The 25,997-nt window shown below is 37.4% G+C and overlaps 1 protein-coding gene across 2 annotated transcripts in view; it reads left to right on the forward strand.

The window, feature by feature from the left end:
* VPS45 (vacuolar protein sorting 45 homolog) overlaps positions 1–25,997 on the forward strand; it is a 50,752-nt gene that overhangs the window by 10,968 nt on the left and 13,787 nt on the right. For both annotated transcript variants that reach the window (XM_019740026.2, XM_019740025.2), the window contains exons 8-14: positions 429–563; positions 1,005–1,118; positions 1,532–1,699; positions 9,587–9,745; positions 9,958–10,065; positions 10,882–11,003; positions 21,262–21,393. In XM_019740026.2, coding sequence (XP_019595585.2) covers positions 429–563; positions 1,005–1,118; positions 1,532–1,699; positions 9,587–9,745; positions 9,958–10,065; positions 10,882–11,003; positions 21,262–21,393 — 938 coding nt within the window. The remainder of the gene's footprint in view (positions 1–428; positions 564–1,004; positions 1,119–1,531; positions 1,700–9,586; positions 9,746–9,957; positions 10,066–10,881; positions 11,004–21,261; positions 21,394–25,997) is intronic.

The following is a 25,997-nucleotide window of genomic DNA, read 5'->3' on the forward strand; positions in this document are numbered from 1 at the left end:
CACACTTCTCGTGCTGCAGCAAACCACAGAAGCATACAGGAAATGGTACAGCTTGTAACTGTAGTACCAATATAACCCTATCTGTGAAGCCAAAAATATACTCTTAATTCGGAGGCAAAAATTGGAGCTAATGATAGATCTAACTTGTTTTCTTTCTATGAGGATTATTAATTTTACCACCCTTCTTCCAAAAGTGTGAAATCTAAAAATATTTTGACTTTTGGGTGTTTAACCAATTAAAATGACAATCTTAATGCTTAGTATAGCACAAGGTATTAATAAAACTTGAACTCAATAGGGAATCTCCATGTAAAGAAGACTAGTGACTGAAAAATGTTATCAGTTTTTATTTGTTTTCCCTGAACATTTACTATTTCCATGTTTTGTCAGTTACCAATTTTTTTTTTTTGTCATAATTCTTTATCTAGTGGACATATCAGGCCATGGTCCATGAACTACTGGGCATAAACAACAATCGGATTGATCTTTCCAGAGTTCCAGGGATCAGTAAAGACTTACGAGAGGTGGTCCTATCTGCTGAAAACGATGAATTCTATGCTAACGTAGGTGGTTTTAAAGCTTTGTAATTAATTTTAGTTGTTTTTATGTAAGAAGGTCAACACTGACCTGTTACAATGAGAGCAGGCATGGGATTTCCTATGGAAGGATGAGAAGCATGGTGTAGAGAAACTGCGTCTCGGGAAGGCAGAAGACTTGGATTGACCCTTTAATGAGACTTTTTTCATAGAAATCACATACTTGGTTTTATACTTTTAAAATCAGAAACCAATGTATTTACTTCCCTCCCTTCTGTAACCCTCCGTGAGAACAGTAATGGTATTCATCACCCTGTCCTGGTCCAGGTCCAGACTTGGGAATTACAATGGAATTTTTTTTACCCTTCAATTCTAACGGCATTCAGGATTCTTTTTCACTTCTTCTTTTACATTGTCTGAAAGTCAGACTAGTTGACAGAACTGTGTTTCCAACTTCCTTTTTCACAGAATATGTACCTGAACTTTGCCGAGATTGGTAGCAACATAAAGAATCTCATGGAAGACTTTCAGAAGAAGAAACCAAAAGAACAGCAAAAACTGGAATCAATAGCAGACATGAAGGTAAATTAAACACGTACATGGATGACTAACATGCAAGACTGTGGAATTATTTGTGCAAGCAACATTTCTGGAATATTCTGGGTCTGATTTCTACATGAATGCATTTTGTTTGGTTTGAGGTTATTTTCTATAATAATTCTCTATAGGAATTGACATAGTGAAAACTTCATACCAAGCTATAACTTCTATCCATCCTTCAGTCATATTTGGACTATTTAAAGACTCAGTCTCCTGGCATACATCCGGTCTTGTCTTCTTAAGGCATAACAAAATGCCAAGTGATCGAAAGCTATAGATGCCTTAGTCTGGGCAGAAGGACAATCCCTGTTTTTTGGTTTTTTTTCCTTCTTCATACATGCCTATCCTCAGTCAAGAAATAACAGAACCTCCAACTGATGTTTTTCCCATGGCAGGCCTTTGTTGAGAATTACCCACAGTTCAAGAAGATGTCTGGGACTGTATCAAAGCACGTGACAGTGGTGGGAGAGCTGTCCCGGTTGGTCGGTGAGCGGAATCTGCTGGAGGTTTCGGAGGTTGAGCAAGAACTGGCCTGTCAAAATGACCATTCTAGTGCTCTCCAGGTACCTATATTCAGTCCAATTTGATGAGCACCTACTATGTGTAAGGCACTGTGCCAGGCAGAGCAGGAGATACAAAGGCAAGTAATCCTTCTTCACCAACATGGAATTTACAGTCTAACAGGAGTTGAGACAAGAACACAAATTAATAGTATTTACGATATTAATAGATACATGATAAGAGCACAGGAGAAGAGTAATGTGCAATCCCAAAGGGTCCAGGCCGTTTATTGAGTATTTAGGAAGGCCAATTTTTTAGTATTTCTACTAAAAGGAATACTAGACTAAAATCAGAAGATCTGGATTTTAGTGTTTGGCTTACCACTTACTGGCTTTGTGACCTGAAACTGTTGACTTAATCTCTGAGCCAGTTTCCTCATTTGTAAAACAGATATAATGATACTTAGCTCACAGGATTGTTAGGAAGATTTTAGAAGATATAATTATATTAAAATGCATTATCAGAGTTTTTTACTATTGAACATCTGCTTTTCATTCCAAACATGTGCATACCTGCTACGTGGACATAGTGCCGTGAGGTACAAAGACGAATAAGACGCCATCCTTTCTCTCACAGAGTTCACACTACCGTAGGAGAGAAAGGAGTTTAAACCAGGAATTCCAGTACCATGCAAAATGTGCTATTCTACAGGTATTTCCAAAGGGATGTGAAAATACAAAGGAAGGACAACTGTTTTCCTTCCTTAAGGATGAGGCTTCTTAGAGCACCTTAGAGAAGATGACATTAGATTTGGGTCTGTACAAATAAATAAGTAGGAGGAATGCCCCAACCAGAGAAAAGGAGGGGAAATTCGCAGCGGAGAAAATGCAGGAAATGTAAAAAAAAAAAAAGCTTAGGGGAACAGAACAATTCAATGTAGCTAATACAGGTACAAGAGGAGAAGGGGGTTAGATAACCCAGAAAGACATATTGGAGCCAGGTGATGGCCTTGAAAGGAGGTTGGGCTTTAATCTTAACATGATGGGAACTACCAGAGAATTTTAGAAGAAAAGTCACATCATCAGACCCTGGCCTCAAGAAATTTACAGTCTAGCTGAAGAGACAAAACTAAAGCACAAGAAACAATTAGGCAGTGTTTCAAGATAACATTTAATCAGGTCAAAATTGTGATACTGACTAGAGTAAGATTTGAGGTATTCAGGAACAGTTTCTTTTTCTTTTTAAGGAGGGTGCAGCTCACAGTGGCCTCTGCGGGGATCGAACCGGCCACCTTGGTGTTATCAGCACCACGCTCTAACCACCTGAGCTGAGCGGCCACCCCAGGAACAGTTTCTTAGAGAAGGTGACATTAAGACAGACCGTAAAGAATGAATAGAATCTGGAGGAGGATTTCAGTCAGGGATAACAGCAAAAACAGAAATGAAGAAGTATGCAAAAAATAATAAACACTTTGACCTGTAGAGAGTGGGTGTGGAAGAGAAATAGGAGATGAAATTGAATTGGTAAGCAGGAACCAGTCTATGAAGCAGCTCGTAAGAGGAATTTGTACTTAATGAGATAGGTGAAGAGATCCAGTATAGGGTCTTATGCAGAAAGTTGATATGATGAAAGCAGTATTTTAGGAAATTTAATCAAGTTAGGGTGCTTTGCAGGTAAAAACACTAAAGTCAGAGGGCTTTAGACTCATAGCAATAGTAGTAAAAATGTACAGTAAGGACAAATCTGAGAGGCATTTCAGAGGGAGAAAACAATTTAGCGACAGTTTGCATATAAGGATAACAAAATGCAACAAATCAGAGATAATTCCCAGGTTCCTGAGAAATGACAAAATGTGGTATCACTGACAGTAAATAACTTGGGAATAAATGTCCGTTGGGAGACAGCCGTTTCTAAGCCACTTATTATCAGAAGCACATTTTCTGACTAATAAAGACCCAATATTGTAAAACTTAGTCTCTTTCTTTCCCTGCTGCAGTTCTACTTTGTAAAAATAAAGCTAGCGTGGTATAATGGAAACCACACGGCCTTTGGAGCCAGACTGTCCTGGCTTAGAGCCCGTCTCTACATACCAAAGTTTCTTTAGCAAAATTACTTTGTCCAAGCCTCAGGGATAATGACTTCAAACTTTCAGATTGGTTTGAGAATTCAATAAAATATGTAAAACACATAGTACAACCAGAAGACAAAAATCCACCCTCCCCCATGGTGGCTCTAGTTATACCAAGATCTTTACTGGGATTTATAGTTGTAGTTGTTGGTTTTTAATTTTTTAAATGTTTATCAAGATTTCCTCTAAAAACACCATCATTCTGAAAATTATAAAGATGCTATTTGCTTTATATTTATGAACAGTACTTTTATCGTCACTTTTAATTTTATCTGTGTTTCTTAAATCTTCACAAAAAACTTTTAGGCTGACTTTATTAGTTTTTAATTGTTTTAAATTCTGCTTCTTAAATAGATAATGTAAGTACATGGTGAAAGAAATATATATTAAAAGCTGAGTCTCTTACTAATTTCACATGCATGCATCCTTGCAGTTATTGTGTTATGTGCAACCCTGTGTGTCTCTCTCTCTTTTTAAATTCAAATGATACCATTTTAGACACATAGTTCTGCATTTACTTTCTCATTTAATCATGTATCTCAGAGACTGTTTCAGATCAGAACCTAAAGACTCATTTTTTTAAATCACTAAGTAGTATTTCTTTGTAAAGATGTATCACAATTTCTTTAACTTGACCAATTTACTTTGAACAATGGTGCTAAAGACACTTTGTAGTTGTTCTGTGGGTCTAATAGAAGTATTCTTATGAAAACTTTTTATTTTTCTCAATAAAATGAGTTTTCTTCTCTTATTAAATGAAAACAGAATTTTGTCCTATGACTAAATTTACATTTCCTTATGATTTTTTATCATTTTATTCTCCCTTTAAAACAACAGAACCAAACTTAACCACTAGCCAATTTTAATATCTTTATTTGTATATCTCTACCATATGTAAAGCAGTTAGAAAAAGCTACTGTAATACCTTGCCTGAAATCTTATTTTTTGTTCATTTTAAAAGAAAGTATTTTTAAAATATGACTTCTATTTGTGATACACTTTATATTTTAAAAAGTTATCTTTTGAAGGTTTTCTTGCCCATGGTATTAGGGTTTTACATTGAGCAGTTGATTTGGACTTCCCCATCATAAAGGATTTCTTTGGCAACATAATTTAAATAGTCTATAAAGGGAGCTTTTGTTTGATGATGCATAGACGCCAGGGGCCTGACCCCTAGATGGGTTATAGCATTCCTAGGCCTGACCTTAGATGATAATACGTCATGGAGCAATGAGTTGAGGTTTTTTGAGTAGAGATGGGGTTTGCTTTACTGAATAGTAACTGTAACATGATGAGGGGAAAAAAGTTCATATATTGCCAAAAATTAACCCATAAACTGCAGCCACCTCTCACCAGTTATTCTACAGGCTAACAAAAATTTTGATTTAGAAAGAATTTCACTAGAACCAAACTGCAGTGTACTACCACTGAAACATATCCACAGCCTCAGAAAAGATTCACTTGATTAGTAAGGAAGATGGTTTTTTTTTCATACCATGAAGAAAAACATTTTCAAAAAGTACACAATTTCCCCTCCTAACCCACACACACACCTGTGTTGTCATATCACAACTTTTCATTTGGAAGAAGAAACTAATCTATTTTATATCCTTCTTCCCTGACTTGGGTAAAATATCTCAAATCATCCTATTAATAACACATAGTAGAGACTCAGTAAATATTTGTTAGAAAAATAAAGAGAAAGTTCTATTTGGAGTGGTATGGAGTAGTGGCTAAGAACTTGGGCCTTTGATGGCTTGGGTTTGAAAATGATTCTTAACCACTTAAGTCATTCTTTTTGTCTGTAAAATGGGGGGAAATAACTACAAAGATTTTTGTGAGGGTGCAATGAGCTAATACATATAAAGCACTTAATATGGTACCTGGTACTCATAACATTCAACAAGTATTAACTATCACCAATATCAGTATTTTTATTTGATGGTTTATTCTGTTTTCTTTATGGCATCTAGGACATGTTTTTTTAGTCCATTCATGACCTTGGATCTCTTTTCTTGATTTCAGAATGGTTTGTTTGTTTTGTTTTTTTCCCTTCTCATTAAAATCACAAGAAAATTGTTTGGGACACATAGAGCTGACAATTTTACTTTCATCAATTGGGAATAAAAACAATCCTTTTCTCTCTAAACCAATGTTTAACCAGTGTTTCAGAAACAGTGTTGACCAGCAGACTATCTACAGCAAAACTTAATTTTTATGTTGACCTGTCATTAAGAGAAAGAATACTGCCTCACAGGTATTTACTAGTCAGTGGAATTGGGGCCTGCCTACTTTCTATCATTTCTCCTAGAAAAGCGCTTTATAGTCCCACAGCACTGTTCTCTCAAATGGTTAGATTAGATTCTTTTTTTTTTAATCATATAAGCATGTTGAGGCTTCTGCCAATTCCATCTTGCTGCTCTAATCTGTTGGCTTATAATGCTATTCATTGACTGTTTTACTACATTAATGTGATAGTAGATAACAAAGTAAAGATCCTGTTCTTTAGGTTAAATTAAAGCAAAAAATGGAGACTACCTTTAGTTGCTGACTTCATCTGTAATTTATACAATGGTTTAAAACGCAGGTGTGTCATTATAAAAGTTTTTTCTTGTGCTGCTGCTTCATAGTTTTGGGAGAAGAAAACAGAAAAGTAGTCATCCTAAAACAATAGAAGAATCTCTAAATATTAGAGAAGAATTGTTTTTTTAATTGATGTCTTTTGAGTGACTGTTAGCTACTTTTTGAAACTTGACCTTCAAAGACAGCATTTTTGCTTTTCTTTTCCTATTCCTTGATTTGGCCTACATGAATGTTAGAATTCAGTGGAAGAGTTTTGAATCCTATCTCCTTCAGCAGACAATAATTTTCTGTTTTGTCCTTTACTTGACCATTGTTATGTGACAGTATGCTTTTCTCTCTTGATAGTCTCAAGGCTTATGGAATTTTAACAAGAGAAACCAAAACGTTTATTATATAATTCAGTCCTATTTCTAACATATAAGTGCCACTATGTAGTACGTATCTGCTATGTAATGAGAAATCTCCCGGATTCTTTTTCTCCTCTCTCTGGTTAGCACTCTGGAATCTCAACACAAAGCAGGCCACTGTGAGTCAAGTGGATGAGTCAAGTAGCCATGAGGGAAATAGTTCAAAAGGAAGTGAAAGAATAATGGATCCAGGCAGACAAAAAGGCCTTGCTTCTTTAAGGACTTACATAGCTGAAAGATAAGAAAGAACTCAACTTGAACCTACAAGTTTCTTTTCATGATAAAATATGTAAGTCTAGCCAGAACACTGACCTAAGCCACGAGTTAGGTCCTAAGGTCCGAAGTAAGCAAAGTAGTTTGCTCAAAGTAATCTTGGCTCATCTCTAGGCCAAGTCCTCGAGGGAGACCTAAGAGTCAAGTCAGGGACTCTGAATACCATATCAAGTCTCAAGGAATAGAAGTGGATTCTTTAATGGGAAATAGCCAAGTCAAGACACAAGTGAATGCAAGTAGAAAGTAGAAAGCGTAAAAGCTCATGGCTGCAAATTGTCTTTGACTAGCCCCATACCAGATTTGCTTAAACGTACAAAGACAGGTCAGCTAGAAATTGAATAGTTTTAAGGCAAAAAGAATGACAGCAAGGGAGGGCAATGAAACATTGTACCTATAAGAAAAGTGACAACAGAGATCCCAGATAGATGTTTTCAACTTATGCCAAATTAATTGAGATACATATGAAATTGTGTAGTTTTACTTAATGATAATTTATACCCTGAAATTTCTTCACATCATAGTAGACATTAGTGGAACATTTGAACACATATTCTAAATAGGTTGTATTCTGTGACTGCTCTGTGGAAAAGCAACCAGAAAATGAAAAAAAAGGAGATTCGTATGACTGCAGGGTTTAAATCTATAGGAGAGAAATGTCTTCCTTTTTGATCCCTTACAAATGATGATAGTGAAATGTTCATCCAGAAAAGCAACCTGGGAGATTCCCCATTTCATCACAGTCCCTCTTTGGTGTGAACAGAAGAGCTCTTAGACATTAGACCTGGTTGTTGTGAAGTACTCAGAAGATAAAGGATGTGAAAGCATCTTGTAAGTTGTAAAGTACCATACAGATGTTAGTTACGTCCTCGGAATCCAGTACCCTCCCGAGGCTTCTGCTAGTCTTTCAATCCAACCCATTTCTTTCTCTGATTTCCACATTTCTATTAGTAGTGTCTCCTCTTTCAGTCTCTCAAACTAATCCCAATATTCTTTAGGGCATTTTGCAAATGTCACCTCCTTCATGAAGTCTCTCTTGGTTCCTCAGCAACCAGATATATTTCTCTTCACTTTGTGTCCCCTTCTCCCCCATTGCACTGATTTTCAGTTTTGGGGTTTTGATTTGTTTTTCTCCATTACATATGTTTCTATTATAACACCACACATGTGTTCCTGAAAAACCTCACATTCTGCAAAGTCACACACTAAAAAATAAACGGGTTATGGGAAAATAGGGTTATAAGCAGATCACTTAAAATCTATATAACTATTTACTCTCAAAAACATCTGCTTCTCATAGAGACTAGTTTCATCAAAATTGAAAATACAATATGGGGATATCAATCAGTTTGGGTTGTTTTGTTTTGCTTTGTAACACAGAGAAGTATCTTTGCATCCTTTTTCATTTACACCTGCCCTTTCCCCAGATAGCATAACATAGTAGAAAGTACAGCAGTTCTTAAAGCCACAAAACCAGCTACTTCCTGCAGAAAACACTTCAAGTAGGATTTTCATCTCTTTTTTCTTAACATTGGTAAATCTTCTTCTTTAAAGAGGAAGCTTGTCCCCAGTCTCTTCTAAATACTAACATGCTGGAAAAATTACATGTAAGTCAGTAAACCTTCTGTGTTAAACTGACCCCATTCCCATATTTACCAACCTCATAGACCTGAAGTACATTAAAGAAACATGATTTGTAGCAGAGTGGGCTACACTTGTTTCATCCCCCTATGCCCCATTGTCTGCCATCTCACTGAGGGCAGATACTGTCTCTGCTTCATCTCTGGCCCCTCCAGTGCCTGGCATTGCGCCTTATGCCTAGAGGGGGTTTCAAAAATATTTGTTGGCTTGAATTAATTTGTTCTGCGGAATAAATATGAATCTATACTATATGGAAGTCCCTTAATGGGAGGGTTGACAAAACCTAAACATGATTTCATCTGGTTTCCTCTGCTGTCAGTACCTGCCCTCTTAAGATCATAAGTACTGAATGGAGAGATCACATGCTGTTTACATACTCATATCCCTGTAAACAACGTTGAAACATATTGTTACATCTGATGCTTCTTGGAGATAAAGCTAGTCCTCCTTTGTAAAATTCTACCAACTTGTCTCCTTTTCACTGGTCAGTCACTAACACAAAGAGAAAGCAGTAGAGTTTTGCAGGTCAACTGGTTAGTTCTGCTGCATGCTGTACTGACTGAAGTGGTAGAAATAATATGTTGTTCTTGTCTCAGCAAGGAAATTTCAACCTTTCCTACATGAGACCCTGGACCAGCTCATGAGAGGAAAGGAAAGAACTATCTGTAGTTAAATTCATTTTTGTCCTAAAGCAATTACAATGGGAGTTGATTGCTTTATTTAATTCTTATCTTAGGCAAAAGGCATCTAATTTTCTGTAGTTCAGACAGTTGCTAACCCTCTGCCCCGTCCACTGCCATAGCAGTAATCTAGTCATGCCCTCAGATGCAGCACTGTCATTCAATACCTGTTAGATCTGAGATATTATACATCACTCCGGTGAAGGGGGGTAAATATCATTTCTCTCTCTCTGTCTTCAGAATGTAAAGAGGCTTCTGCAGAACCCCAAGGTGACAGAGTTTGACGCTGCCCGCCTAGTGATGCTGTATGCTCTGCATTACGAGCGACACAGCAGCAACAGCCTACCGGGACTGATGATGGACCTCAGGAATAAGGGTGTTTCTGAGAAACACCGAAAGGTAACCACATGGGCACATTAACCCCGCCAAGCAGGAACCAACTTTATCATTGTAGTCTTCCTCTGACAATAACAAGTCATGCTGTTTGGATTCACAGAAATGTGTAATTCTGTTCTCTCATGTCTTCATTTCCTTAATAAAGTTATTTTCTTATGAAATGAGTTTCCTGATCTCCAAGCAATAAGAGGTTGTTTCCTTTTTTTTTTTTATAGCTGGTGTCTGCAGTTGTTGAATATGGTGGCAAGCGGGTCAGAGGAAGTGACCTCTTTAGTCCCAAAGATGCTGTGGCTATTACGAAACAGTTCCTCAAAGGACTGAAGGTACGACATCTCTGTGCTATCCTCAGTGAGCAACCCTGAAGCCCCTGAGGCTGAGAGGGAATGAACATGACCTTCAAAGTAACTTCCAGATTGCTGCTGATTTAGGAGTATGGCAATTAAATTAAATTAAAGCAGATATCCTCCTGAAAGCCTTTTCTTTAGGTGCTTTCTATATTGCAGCAGCAGCAGCATTGGACCAAATAGCTGAGCAGGGAATAAGGAGATATTTCCAGGAAATACCCAAGAGTGAAAAGATAGTTCAGTTAGTCATGGCTATTTTACTCTATTTGTTTATTATTTAAGATTTGTTAGGCAGTTTTTCTCTGAAGGACAATAAAGATGAAGCAAACCATTGTAGATCTTTTAAAAATACTGACCTATTTTCTTAAAATGGTCAAAACTTAGTTTTAATTTGCTAGCCATTCTTATGTTCCTGAAATTTTTCCATTTTCCTGAGTGTATAGTTTCCTTTTCTACATAATCCTCTCCTTCTATTTGTTCTGCCTATACTATAACACTTTCACAAAAGTAAGAGAGTCAGGGAAGAGATGATAAAGGATTTAAGAAATTCCATTTTTAAAATTCCTTTATATTAACTAGCCATAAATTACAGTCTTACCATGAGATTGGGACATTTCTAATTGATGAAAATAATGTTTTAAGATTATTTAACCATAAAATTCTCCTAAAATTCTTACTCGTATCTATCCCATGAAGTCTCTATTGAGTACAGGTCCTTTTCTGATAAGAATATCATAGACCGTTATATCGCAAGTTTCTCAAAAATGTCCTAAGAACTCTTTTCCCCTGTCTTAGGGAATAGAAAATGTCTATACTCAGCATCAACCTTTCCTACACGAGACCCTGGACCATCTCATCAAAGGAAAGCTTAAGGAAAGCCTGTACCCTTATCTAGGCCCCAGCACACTCAGAGACAGGTAAGATATAAAGATATTAATAAAAACCAGAAACTCTAAGAAAATAGGAAATTTCGAATAATGTAAGGGACCGCAACTACAATTCTATCATCCTCCTCCCCCTGTTGTTTCAGTTCTAAGATTCTTTGGTTTCATGTGTGTCAAGGTTAGATATGAATTCACCTGCTAAACCTGAAACATTACGTCTTCTGGCATAAAGAAACAGGTGTTTTGGAGCACCCCAAATACTTCCATTCTGTCTTTTCCTATCAGACCAGTTTGCTTATGCCATTTAAGGTTCAGTTCCATGGCATCTAGCATTTGAGGCTTCAAACATTAAAGCCAAAAATAGATTTGCTGCTTGATTGCCAGGCAGAGCAGGTTGTTACTATTTTTGGTAAGGACTGGACTTTGCCAAATGTGGCCAGCATACGGACTGAGACCTAATTAACAAAAGCCATTTGTTACACAGAAGAAAAGGATGGCTTTTTGGGTATTAACTGAAGGAAGAAATTAATTGTCATTTTAATCTGGTGGTTTGCTAGTTTTAATAAAAACAAAACTTGTCCAGAACAACTTACTTAGGCCACCCTGAAATTTTAAATATACACAAATTCTACCTAGTTGTAAATAATATTTTTGTGTATTTTTTTATTGGCACCACATGTCATAAAGAGCCTAATATATGTAGCAGAATCCTATTGGATCGATTGATGTGAGAATTGCTACTGTTGATATAATTCTTCCATAATTTCAGCTAATCATAATCTAATTAAGAGCCTTGGAAGAACAGCGTTTTATAAATAAAATGAATTTCTGAAAGAAAAATGTGTTGAGGTACAAAGATGACTCTTTTATGTGATAAAGTATACATTTTTTTACTTTGTTCCTTTTTTTAAAAAATACACTCTGTAATTTGATAACAGAACAGAAAAATATCTTTAAATAAAGCCGAGGTTGAGAGGCAGGACCTTGAGGATTAAATGCAGAGAGTTCACTCATCCAGATAAGATATCTAAGACCTTGGCATCCAGGGTCAGAGAGGCCAGCTAAGTGGGCAGCTAGTCACCTACCTGAGAGCTTTCTGAAAAACAGCATCACTCTATTATTACATAGCCTTCTAATTGCTATACTAAAAGTAAAAACATTAATTTTCTTATGAATTTCATGTAAGAATTAATGAATAAGAAATTAGCTATTTATTGATAAAGGGACACCACAGACCACCAGAAGAGTACAGTGTGCATGATTAGTTCATGACAGCAAACTTTTCTAATTTGGGTGATTCCTTTTTCCAAACAAAGCTCAAAATGATGCATTCCCAACAAAATGCACTGTTATCAGACACACCAGAGCAATGAATCAGTATCTGCTAGCATTTGTCACTATTACCTCAATACATATACAGTTAATAATTCCATGGCTTCATCCTGTTATATAACACGGGTTTATTGAATGCCTTCAGTATGTCAAGAACTATTGTAGATGCTGGCGAAACAGAAGTGACAGGAAAGACAGGTGCCTGCCCTCAAGGTACATAAACTTACATGAAGGAGACAGACAGTGAACTAGGAAACAAATAAAGGATATGATTTGAATATTGAGGAAATAAATAGGGTAATAAGCTACAAAGTAACTTTGTAGAGGTGGGGAGGGCTGCTTTAGATGGAGAGAACCTCTCTGAGAAAGTGACATTTAAGATGAGTTTTGAATTACATAATGATGAGGAGACAAAGCATCCCAAGCAGAGAGACACCAGAGCAATGAATTTGGCAAGTTCATGGAACAGAAAGAAACCCAATGTGGTTAGAGCACAGTGAGTAAGGAGAAAATAAGAAGTTGAAAAGAAAGTCGGGGCTGGATCACAGAGGGTCATATAGGCTTTTTTTTTTTTAAATTTTAAATGTTACAGGAAGCCATTGAAGAGCTTTAAGAATGTAAGTGACATGAACTGAATTATGTATTAAAAGATTATCTTGTGGGAGAATGGATTATTGAAGGCAAAAATAGAAGCAGGGAGACTACTTAGGAGGAAGCTGTAATAGTCCATCCAGGTAATAAATGAAAGTGGTTTGGATAAGGAGGCTGGGAGAGAAGGTAGAATCGATAGACAGGTAATGAGGTTGGCTGATGGGACAAGAGGAAGAGAGAAGTCAGGAATAACTCTCAGCTTTTGGGGGGAAATCAAGAGGTCTGTTGTTAAATTGCAGCTGTCTATTAGATAACCAAGTGGAAATGTTAGATACTAACTAAACTGAGAGTCAAAAAGATCTTGATAATATTTTAAAGCCATGGGACTAGATAAGATCACTTAGGAAGAGAACATAGAAAGAGAGGAGGGAACCCAGACCCAAGCATTGAATAGAAGCGGTGGAGGCAGAGGAGCAGACAGAAACTGGGAGGAAAACCAGGAAAGCATGGTGTCTTAAGACCGAGGAGCGAGTGGTAACCTGAGTCCAGTCTTCTGAGAGGTAAACAAGGTGAAGCCAGTGAAGGTTCCATCAGATCTGGCAACATGAAGGTCTTTGGTGACCTTATTTCCCAGTTTCAGTGAGGCTGGAAACCAAATTAGAGAGGGTTATGGGATAGAGGATAAAATTGAGATAACAGATGTATATCACACTTTTAAGAAGTTTTGCATGAAGCAGTTAGAAAAATGGGATGGTAGCTAGAAAAGAGTGTGGGCTCATGGGAAAGAGATTCTAGAGCACATATGTAACCTGCTGAGAATGCTCCTAAAGAAGGAGAAATAGATAACGCAGAAGAGAAAGAAGAAGAGCTGCAGAGGTGAAGTCTTTGGAGGATCCAGAGCACATGCTGAGGAGCCTTTGATAGGAGCCAAAGGAGTCTTTCATTGTAAGTGTTGATGGCGAGAACATGGGGCCATCTTGTCTGACTGCTTCTGTTTTCTCGGTAAAACATGATGTCAAGTCATCAGCTCAGGTAGCAGGTAAAAAGAGAAAACATTGTGAAACTGTCACTTTGGAGGCTAGAAATCAAATTTACTAGGGACATGGAAGTAGGACTTCTAGGCAAGACTGAGTGCCCATTAGAATTTTGTGGTCATTCATTTAAAATACTACCCATGAGCCCAGTTGTGTGTTTTCTCCAGCAACTTTTAGCTGCAGCAGATTCAATGAGGAGAAGGCTGAGTTGGACTCAACCAGGATTTGGGGGAATGAAAACAGGAGGAGGGTGCTGGGTAGTGAAAAAGGTATTGTTGAGTGGACTGGAGGTCTTGATGAGGTCAGAGAATGATTACAGTAGAAACGTTAGTGGAAGTGAATTAGTTCAAGGATGGTTAGTTGAAAAAGAGATCTTGAATTCAAGATTTCATAGTGCAGCTACTTGTAATGAAAAAGCTCATGTTATAATCATGGATGTTGGTGGTTGTGAGGGACGGAAGAACAGATCCGTGTGCTGGCGAGACCAGGATGTGAGGTGAGGAATCCACATTCAGGGTAAAGTCACTGAAAATCTTGAAAGGAGTAGGAGTGAAAAGGAGAACAGTAAGCCAGAGCTGAAGTCTTCAGGGAGTAAGGGAGTGACCAGGAAAGAAGGTCAGGAGAAAACACTGCGACTGCACCAGGAGCTTCTAAGATGGTGGAAATTCTGAAGAAGGCAGAGAAATGGTCAGGAAACTGCAGTGGGGGCCACAGCTCCTGGCCCTGCTTAACAGAAGGAAAACTGCAGAGGACTTGAAAAGACCTATGAAAAAATTCTACTTCTAAAAGTCTGCCGTCTAGATATACTTGCACAAGTACACAGACATATAAACAAGGATATTTGCCGAAACGTTATTTGTAATAGTGAGAAAAATAGGAACAAGTGAAATACCCATCAGTAGAGGACTGCTCACTTAAATTACAGTACAATACTAAGCATTCTTCTTACAAAATGGCATAATTCTTCACGGGGTGATAGCAAAGCTTTCTAAGATATATTGGATAGAAAAGCAAGATGCTATAGTATCTCTTGTGTTAAAAAACTGTATATAAGCATAAATATGATTGTATACATATGTGCATATAAATAAGTCTGCTTGGCTATATGTACATAATATGTATATAATAGATATATGCGTGTAGATATATGTTTATGTATACAGTAAATAGTTCTGAAAGAATAAACAAGGAATGGTTAATAGTGGTTACCTCTGGCTATCAAGACAGCCCTTCCCATTAAGTATTGTATTATGTACTGTAATCATGAATAAGAATTATGTTTTGTTAATATTTGGATTTCTCACAATATTTAACACGGTGCTTTACAAATAGTTGTTCAATAGATACTTGTCAAATTTCTTATGTAGGCATTTATAGCAGTTGATATGACAAGATTTACAGTTGGAGAATTTAAACTGGAGAATAAATTTGGTTGATGTTACGAGAACATTTGGATTTTTGCAGTTTGCCAGTAACCCTGCGAGGGGCGTCGCTCTGTACCCACGTGGCCCCTTTCAGCTCTGGCCACTGTCTTGGCCCCAGTTCTCATGGGGAAGAGTCATTGATTTCAGTCATCTTTACAATCCTTCAAGTCTCATCGTGATAGAATTTCTTGGTTTTATTATTACTGTAATGTTAGAAAGTACCAAAAGCCATGTGGCAAGAACACAATTTTGCAAAACCAGGAACCCTTGTAGAAATGTTTTAGCCCTTAGCTCTTCAGCTGGTGGCTAAGCTGTTTGGCAGTGTAGCTGTCTCCACAAGCTGGGTTTGAGCTTTCCCCGGCAGGTGAGACTCCTGCACCCTGATACTCTATTTATCAGGCTTTTACTGTTTCTCACTCCGGAATTGCTTCTCGTCCCTGATAAAAACAAGCAACTTTCACATTTGGTGAGAAAAGGGAGCTATCTAGTCTTGCATCCCAGAATCAGTTAATTCAAGGAGGAAGCACTATGTCACGTGTACACACATTTAGTGGATTCTGGTTGCAGCAGCTTATTTTTGTTTCTGTAAAAGCAGAGTCCTTTTCCATTGGCCCTTTTTCCTACAGTAAATGCCTAAAAGGTCTTTACCATCTGTAAGGAGATTAAAATTTTTGAATTTTAGTCATAAGTGTAACAGTCCACAAAGTAGATAAAATATTTCCTCTTAAAAGTTTAAGTTCTTCCGCTCAACTTATCTATGTATGGAAGTAATGATTTCCAGAAATACTACATGTGAAAAAATTTTTTTTCCTAATAAAATAAGATGTAAATTGGTTGGGTTCTCAAGGTGTCCTTGTATATCTATATACAGCGTGAACTGGCTGCTGTTTTCTAATGTTGGCTGTCTGCATTAATTAATGCTTTTGGTTGCTATGGTGAATTACAGAGCACAGGAAGATGTGTACAAAGCATTGAACTTGCGTATTCTGCTTAGCTTCAACCATCAGAAACATGTTTTGCTGTATATTTTATCATTGACCTCATCAGAACATCTACTTTTAAAATTCACCAGGAACTGAAAGAAAAGGAAAAAAATATCTGGGATTTAAAAAAATCTTTTTTCATTGATGTTCTTCCTTAAGCCAGCTTGAATAAGTAGTAGGAAGCTCAGACAAACATTTATGAATGTTTTCATAACCAAATGTGACATAGTCATTTTTGTTAGGTACCCAGTTACGTCAAGCTCTAAGAGCCTGTCCCTGTATCTAGCTTTTGTCCTTCCAGTAATATAGCCTGCATTCACAGTTACCACCCGTGACATTTTCTTCCCTCTCCAGTAATACAAAAATACTCTGACGCCCTGAAATGATCAGACTAAATGAATAATTGAGAGTTCCTCATACTTGGTAGAAAAATATTACTATCATAATCATACAACTCTTCCTAAGCAAATGACCTGTATCAGAAAGAAAAAAGCTGGCCAGTAACTGGACGCAAGGACTTGAAGGAAAAAACCTTGATAATGCAGAACATTTCAGTGACTCATGGACAGTGGTAATGCTTTCCTGTAATTTATGAAGAAGCTCTGGTGCCTAAAGCACCTGGTTAATGTTGGATAAATAACTCAGCCTTAAGACTCATAGCTTCTTCTTTGTGCTATTGGAGGAAATCACACAAATTATAGGTCAGTGCTGCCACAAATTCATTGTTTCTAATCTCTCTTGGACCTTCAGGGATACTCAAACTTTTATGCATCCTTAGTTCTCTGTCGGTCTCATTCTCCACATCAGTTTTGAATGTTTCCATTCCCTCCAAGTCACCTGACCCACCCCAGGCCACACCAGTGTTTCCTACCGAGTCTGTCAGACATTAACTCCCTCAGTGTCTAGCTCCCACATTTGTAAACTTATTTACGTATACCTACCTTATCTCCTTCATTCTAAAAGACATTCATTCTTTTTTCCTATTCAGAACTAATCTCTTTGCCAGCACTCTTGTTTTAACTCCTACTATCTCTTCCAAAGCCTTTCTCTGTTGCTTGTTTGCACTCTGTCTTCTATATTTTCAGCTTTTCCTCCTCTAACTACTTTCCCACAGGCTATAACCTACTCAGCTTTCTCCGATGAAACAAGTAATAAATGTAAAGCTCTTGAGCCCGGGTTCTCCTCTCACCTCCCTCCTTTGCTTCACAGTGAAGCTTCTTGGATAAAGTCACAATCTTCACTTCTTGTTTCTTTCATCCACGTACCCTGGCTTCTTACTGTTTTATAATACACGGAAACGCTTGCAAAATCCTATTGCAAGAGTGTGCACAGCGGTCTCTTTCAATCCTCACCGTATTTACCCCACTACTGCACATAGCGCTGTTAACCACTCGATTCTTCTTGAAACGTATCTGTCCCGTGGCCTCTCCCTTCTGATTCTCCTCCTGCCTTTCTGACAACTTCCTTCTCAGTTGTCTTTGCGGGCTCCTCTTGTTGCTTATCCTGTAGATGTTAAAGACCCCCCAAAACTGTGTCTCTGGTTCTCCTCTCGTTCTACACGCCCTCCCGAGGTAGAACTCATCTATTCCCACGGCTCCCGCTGCCGCCTGTACTCAGGGAAATGAGCAGGCGGAATATCCAGATGCCGAGTGGACCTCTCCCTGGGATGTTCCACAGGTGTCTCACACACAGGTTTGTGTCTTACTTCAGTAAACCAGTCTTGCTTGCTTGATCTCAGACAGAAACCACTACACCTCATCACCAAAACCAGAAAACTGAAAGTGATCATGGACGCTTCCTTTATGCTCATCCTCCCCCTTTAATCACTGACCAAATACTGAAGAGTCCACATGTTTTGTTTATCTTCCATGTCCAGTTCCTCTCCAGCTTTTCCCACCAGCAACCCCCAATTCGTTCTCATACCGCTGCCAAAATTATTCTTTAAAAAAGCAAATGTGGTCACAGGCACCTGTTAAAACCCTTCAGTGACCCCTGTGGCCTGTGCGATTCAAGACCTTCCATGATCAAGCTTCTGCTTACTTCTCCCTCTTTCTCTCACTATGTCCCCAACTTACATGCTTCACTCCAGCCATAAAGGAGGAGTTAGGGTGACTCCAAAGGTTTTGTCCTAAGCAACTGAAAGGATAGCATGGCTGTCAACTCAGAGGGGAAGCTAGAGGTTGGACAAGCTCGGGGAAGAAGACAAAGGAGTTGGACATGTTGAATTGAGAAATATATGAAACGTCCATGTAGAAATGTCACGTAGACAGGTATTTAAGTCTGGCATTTAGAAGAGAGTCTTGGCTGGAGACAGATTTGGGAGTCAGCAACGGACCCTTGAACAACACAGCGTGAGGGGCTCCAACCCCCACACAGTGGAAAATCTGCGTATAACTTTTGACTCCCCCAAAACTTAGCTAACTACTAATCGCCTACTGTTGACCAGAGCCTTCCTGTTAACATTAATAGTCAATTAACACATTTTATATGTTATCTGTATTCTATGTTGTCTTCTTACAATAAAGTCAGCTAGAGAAAAGAAAATGTTATTAAGAAAATCATGAGGAAGAGAAAATACATTTACAGTATTTACTGAAAAAAAAATCTGCATGTAAGTGTACCTGCACAGTTCAAACCTGTGTTGTTCAAGGGTCAACTGTATTTAAAACCACAAAACGGTGAGATTATCTAGGAATGTATTTGTTCAATAGAACTTTCCACAGTTATGGGAATGTGCTGTATCTGTGCTATCTGGTAAGGTAGCCACGAGACACATGCAACTGTTGACCACTTGCAATGTAGCTAGTTCACCTGAGAAACTGAACTTTTTAAAATTTTATTTTAATGATTTTAAATTGACCCAGATGTGGCTCGTGACGACTACGTTGAACAGAGCCGATCTAGAACTCAGTACAGATAAAAAAGAAAGCAGGACCGGCGGGCTCTGGCCACTCCACCATTCAGAGGTCGGGGAGGTGAGGTGACACCGTGAAGGCACACTGAGAAACAGCAACTAATGAAGTAGGAAGAAAACCAAGAATGTGATGTCCTTGGAAACCAAGAGAAGAAACTGTACTGAGGAGGAGCGAGGGATCAAACTAGTCAGTTTAGAAGGACCAGAAGCCTTAATAAGACACAGTGCTGACAGGATGTGGAGAAATAGTCATTTTCCTGAATTGCTGACAGAACGGTGTCTGTGGAGCAACTTGGTGATATCTACTAGTATATCCAGGAGAAGGCGTGCCAGCAGACTGTATATACAAGGCTTCTGCACATGCGCACATATTTACATATATATATACACAAACATAGATAGTATCTCTGAAAAGATCCATAAGAGACAAGAAATAGTGTTTGCCTCTAGGGAGAAACTGGGGTACAAGAGAACTGAGGTGAGAGAGAAACGTCCTTTTTTTTTTTTTTTTTACAGTATACCTTTTTGTATTTTATCCCATATGCAAACATTCATCTAGTCAAAAGCAGTATATTTTACAATCACAAAAAATGTAGAATATAAAACAGTAGGTAACTCTTAAAGCATTGTAGTGCTAAATCATTGTTTCAGGTAGTTAGTCTTGAATGGAGCTTATTTTTGCCTTACAAAGTAAACTGTTTCAGAGGCATGATTTTAAGTTCCAGGTTCACAGAGAAATGTCATAGTTGACGCTACCTAATTAATTTCAGAACGCCACCTCTTCTGCAGTGGAGCCCTTCATTGGGTATCTCAGCAATTCAGAGATTATCTGAAGCTTTTTAAATAGACACACTCTCTGATTTTGTCTCCAAGAAGTCCAACAAGAACAAATATTCCCACAGTTAATTCCTTCAAGCTGTTTTAGAGACACAGAGACAAACAGAAAGGAAATGTAGGGATTTTTTCATGATTTATACACAAGCATGTATATCCCTTAAGTAAAGATGTTTCTATTAACTTTTGTGCTATAACTTCCAAAATGGATGCTTCTGCTTGATGTAGTTTCAAATAATGTCCAATAAGTGATAGAACAAACTTAATTGCCTACTAAGGTTAAGTAATTGTATGACTTCTTTTGATGGCATGAGAAAAGAAAAACAAGGCAAAGTTTAACGGTTTTGAAAATAATATGGTCTCCTTGTTGGTATCAACTGAAGGACCTAACAGGAGGATCTATCACTTTTGTTATGAAGCCATTTTGATAAAGATTGAAACACAGTGAAACTCCACAGTGCTACCCAAATGCGGCTCATGACTGAGCTGATGTGTCAGCATGTCCACCATCAAAGCAACACTCTGGGGCTTTTGTTTGTTTCTGTGGTTTCTTTTTCTTGGTTTATCAAAGGATTCAGGAACAAAGATTTTACAAAGAGGTGGAGTTCCTAGAAGCATCATTAATTTTTGTGTCCCATTCTTGTTTTTCACACTCAAAATACTAAATGTTTCTAGTTCCCATGTTATGGGACATCCAGATACACCAGAACTTTCCAAAACAACTTGAGGTCCTTGGACAGAGGCCATTGTAATGACACTGTACTAAATATTTGACTAAGGGCTTATACGTGAAAAGGGATGTGTAGTACAAGCATAAATTACTGCTGTCTTGATTTCATGTCCCAGTGAAGTACTGTGCAGCCTCTTGAACATAAAAGAATATTTCTACATTTGGTTCCAGCAAACACTATTGTGCTATTCTGAAATCCACAGCACAGAAATTATAAGACATCCGCTCATAAACAGAAAGCAAATCACTATTCAGCATTTCCTGCTCTGTTTCCTGCCAATTGCAGATAATTAAAACTTTTTTTAAACCTTTTATCTATTCTGCTTTAATTATGCTTCTTCCACCAAAAGAGAAAGATTCAGAAATTAAAACTGTGTGTATAATAGTAACAACAAACCTCTGCCCTTTCCCTCCTGATCCTCTGATATGAAACGTCTTCATTGTTGCAGACCTCAGGATATCATTGTGTTTGTAATTGGAGGAACCACCTATGAAGAAGCTCTAACAGTTTATAACCTGAACCGTGCCACTCCCGGAGTGAGGATTGTCCTGGGGGGGACCACAGTGCACAACACAAAAAGGTAAGAGAGAACATTCAGTCCTGCAAGTCTGTCCCCTTTCCCAGAGAGTAAAGCTGAAATTAAATTCCCTTTAGGTAGGAAAACGAAGATCAGTGCTGACCAAACTGCTGAAGGCCAAAGTACAGCAGTTCGTAGCACAAGTGAGAGTTTGTGTGAGATGAAGGATCTCCAGTTAATTAGGTCAAAGACCTGAAGAGAAAGGACCTGCCTGTACTATGAACAGTTTATGTTTCCTATGGTCAGAGAAGGAGAAATCTAATTGCCAGACTGGCATTTTGAAAATACCTGAACATAATGGTGTTGAATTCTGTGAGTGTTTCTATTTTGTTGATTAATTACATTCATTCATTCAGTATTTGGTAAGATGAATGAGATCAGGATCCTACCTCAAGTAAGTTGTTGTCTATTAGGAAAGATAGAACATTAAAAAATACGAAAATAAGTGTCTGGAGAGTCCAATAAGAGAGCCACGGATTCTCGGAGTGGCTAAGAGAAACTAGCAAATGCTTCATGGGGAAGATAGTGTATAAACTGAGCCTTGGGTAGAAAATGGACATATGGAGGAACACATTCTGGGCAGAGCTAACCACATGAACAGCTGTACAAAGCTCTAGGCAACAAATACAGGAAAAGAACAGCAACAAGTCAACTCACTGGAATGTGCGTCATGAGTGAAAAGGTTGACCAAATGCCATAATTGTGGAAGACCTTGAATTCCAGGCTGAGGAATTTCTACTTTTTTCTGTAGAAAGTAGGGAATCGTGGAAAGCGTTGAAGCAGTAAAATTACAAGAGGATCACAGTATTTTAGGAAGTTTAATTTGGAAACTAAAAGTAGAAAAGTCAGAGGAGGCCGAGTAGACTAGAGAACCATGGCATGATGGGGCCCCTGAGAGATCCGTGCTGAGCCATGTATACACGGATACACTGGGAGTCATTAGAGGTTTCGTGTACTTTTTCATTTTGTATTGTTATTTGGCTTTTTAACATATTTCCCCCCTTTATTGAATTAATATATCTTCTGAATATTTTTTAATTCAGAAAATATAAAGACCAAAAAAAGCTCCCATAATTTAACTACTGTTACATTTTGATTTTTTCAGACCTTCTTCCTAAACCTGTATAAACGTTTATGTGAGTTTGTGGGCAGAAAGGGATCTCACTGTACATTCTGTTTCATAACCTGCATTTTACAGTCCATGATGTAAACATCTTTTAGTGTTAAAAATATAATCTTCATTCATTAAACAAATATTCAATGAAGGGTAAGGTTGCCTGGGTTCGAATCTTGACTTTCCCTCTTACTTATTTTTGTTAACTTAGGCAAATTACTTAACCTCTTTGTGGGTTTCCAGAGCTCACTAGCCATTTATATATTTCTTTTGTCAATTGCCAGTTCATATTCTTTGCCCCATTTTGCAATTGTGGTATTCCTTTTTATTTCCTAGTGATTTTAAGAATTATACCTATATAATTAGGAATATTGACCATCTGTCTGTTCTATATTTTGCAAATTCTTTTCCTCTACTTGATGCTTTTGTTTTATACTATTTGCACTGTTTTATTGTATAAAAATTTGACTTTATTTTATTTTTTACTTTTATGAAGTCAAAGCTGCCTTTGGTATCATGCTTAGAAAGTTCTTTCCCAGCCAAGATTATATAAATACTAGCATCCATTTTTTCCCCTTATTTTTAGGACTTGTATTTAAAGTTATACCTTTATAATCTATCAAAATTTTGTTTTGGTATAAACTGCAGTAGTTTCCTTTTATAAATGTTATGGAATATTATATATACGTACATATTTTTACATATAGAAAAGTATACAAATGATAAGCAGACTCAATGAAATATCAAAAACTGAGCACATCTATGTAACCACCAGCCAGATCAAGTAACAGAACATGACCAGCACTTCTAGAAGCCTCCCTCATGCCCTCTTCTTGTCACAAGTAATCACTATTACGCCTTTGGTTACCATGGATTAGTTTTACCTGTCCTTAAAAGATACTTGTTGAATGAATAAAGAAACAGAGGTTAAAATTAATCTATTCCTACTTTTCTCCCAAATAATACAAGGATCTTAGAATGACCCTTAAAAGGATTTCTAATCACCTTCCTCCCTCCCAACTTTCAAGCTATCTTGTCCAGAATTTTGGTTCCACCTTGCTTTTATAATCCCCAAATTAATTATTGTTATTATTTTCAATAGACAATATTTGTTTAGATTTACCCACATGTTTGCTCTTTTTTACCCCCCTCTTTTATCCTGGCCCTTTTTTCTAATCTAATTTTCTTCTTACTAAAGACCTTTTTTTAATAATGAACCTTATTTATTTACTTTTTAATTTTTTTAATTTTCCAATTACAGTTGACATACATTATTATATTAGTGTCAGGTGTACAACATAGTGATTAGACATTTAACTTACGAAGTGATCACCCTGATAAGTCTAGTACCCATCTGACACCATACATAGTTATTACAATATTATTGATTATATTCCTTATGCTGTAATTTACATCCACACGACTATTTTTATAACTGGCAATTTGTACATCTTAATCCCTTCCCCTTTTTCACATGTACCTCTGACCTCCCTCCCATCTGGCAGCCATTAATTTGTAAAGAACATTCTTTAGTAGTACTTTAAATTATTGGTCAACTTGATGTTTTCATCTGAAAATATTCTACGGTAGGTAATTTTTTCATTTGTAGGTAATATATATTTTCTTCTATGATTCTTTTTAAGATTATCTTTTTGTCTTTGGTGTTCTTATTTCAGTATTATATATCTAAATGTAGATTCATTTTTATTATTATGCTAGTTGGTATGAAAATTTATGTTTGGCATAATTTCTGGAAATTTTCCAGTCATTGTTCTTTGAATATTGCCTCTGTTCCATTTTCTTTGTCCTCTCTTTCTGGAACTCCTATAAGTTGTAGGTTAGGCCTTCCTTCATCTATTCTTCATGTCTCTTAACCTCTCTTTTAGATTATCTATCATTTACCTCTCTGTGTTGCCTTCTATGTAATTTTTCTCAAATCAGTATTCCAGTTCAATAATTCTCTCTTGAGCTATGTCTAATCTGTGTTTAATTTGTCCATTCTGTTTTTAATTTCAAAGATTGTATTTAGATGTGCTCTGTAATTTTGGATTATGAGGTATCTTAAACAAGGTTTCATCTATGGGACTCACGAAGGGCCAAAGTTGAAGACGTATCTCCCCTGCCTAGTTTTCCTTTCATTTACACCAGGTACCCAAAGAGTATTATAAGTTTGGAACTATTTTTTAATGTTAACTTCTATACTAAAGTTCCTGAACCACGCAGAACCAGTACCAGTTTATTTTCCAGTTTCCTTGCTATCTCCCTGTGCAGATAGAAGATTTTTTGGTTTTCAGTCCACCTTTTCAGTGAGGGCCTTTACATTACGCAGGAGTCTCCATTTTAATTCCCTCTGTGGCTGTTCAAATACAATGCCCTATTGGCACATACCATTGGGTTCATATTTATCAACCTAAGTTTTGGTTCCCTTTTTGTGATGATTATTGGAGATTTCCTTTACTTTCTTAAGAGGTTAGCTATTCATTTAAAAGGATGTTATCATTTTTTTAATCCAGCATTTCTATGTGTTTTACTGCAAGATAATTTTCACCTTATTTAGTCTGCCTTAATTCCAGAAATGGAAGTGTCAGTGTGATTATGGTCTTGGGAGAGTATAAAATGATAGTGACATTATGTGAACTTTAAAGTGATTTGGAAACTATTAGGTGATATTATTTGGAAGGGTAACCCTGCATCCTAAAAGGTCAACCTGAGGCTTCTGTACCTAATTCAGTAGTCAGTGGGGTGCCACTGAATATTTTTAAGCACAGGAGTGACATAAGACTATCATAACCATTTTATTCAGCTTCCTCTCTTTGTTCCTGCTGCTAATAAAAATAAGAATCATAGTTAATATTTATTGAGCATCTAATATGTGCTAGGCACTGTATTAAGTACTTTACATATATTGTCACTCTATTTTAAGTACCTTATTTCTTTAAAACAGTCCTTTTGTGACAGTCTTTTTCAGTGATCCAAGCCCTGGTGACAATGAAGTGTTCTACAGCCCTTCTGTAGTTACAGGACTTGTTTCTATAGGGAGGCCTTGCTCTGATTAGGTGTAATTGTGATTATCTTTGTTTAGATTTAAACTCTATTTAAAAATAAAAGGTGTGTTACTTGCTGCTAAAAGGCACTTTACAGAAGCTAATTATCCCCTTAGCAACATTCTTAATAAAATTGCCTTCTGAAGAAAGAGAGGCAGTCAATATTTCCTTCTCCATAGCCATATAAAGTGTAATATGAAATTTTTGATTGCCTTCCCTTCTCCTCTGTACAGAATGACATGCAAGGAACTAAAGGATAGAACTGATTACAGGGCCCTCTTTAAAGGCATAGCTCTCAGGCTTTTCTGGACGCAGAGAAGCTGCCCTGGAAAGGCTCTGGGTAACGGACCCCACAGAGCCCCCAACACGAGTAGGTGCCTGCCCAAGTTTGTTGTGTCCTGGGGTCCAAGCAGGCTCGTGTGTGCAGACTGTCATTCCCGTCTCGGGGT

Source organism: Rhinolophus sinicus, linkage group LG14 (genome assembly GCF_036562045.2).
Source record: "Rhinolophus sinicus isolate RSC01 linkage group LG14, ASM3656204v1, whole genome shotgun sequence".
NCBI lineage: Eukaryota > Metazoa > Chordata > Mammalia > Chiroptera > Rhinolophidae > Rhinolophus > Rhinolophus sinicus.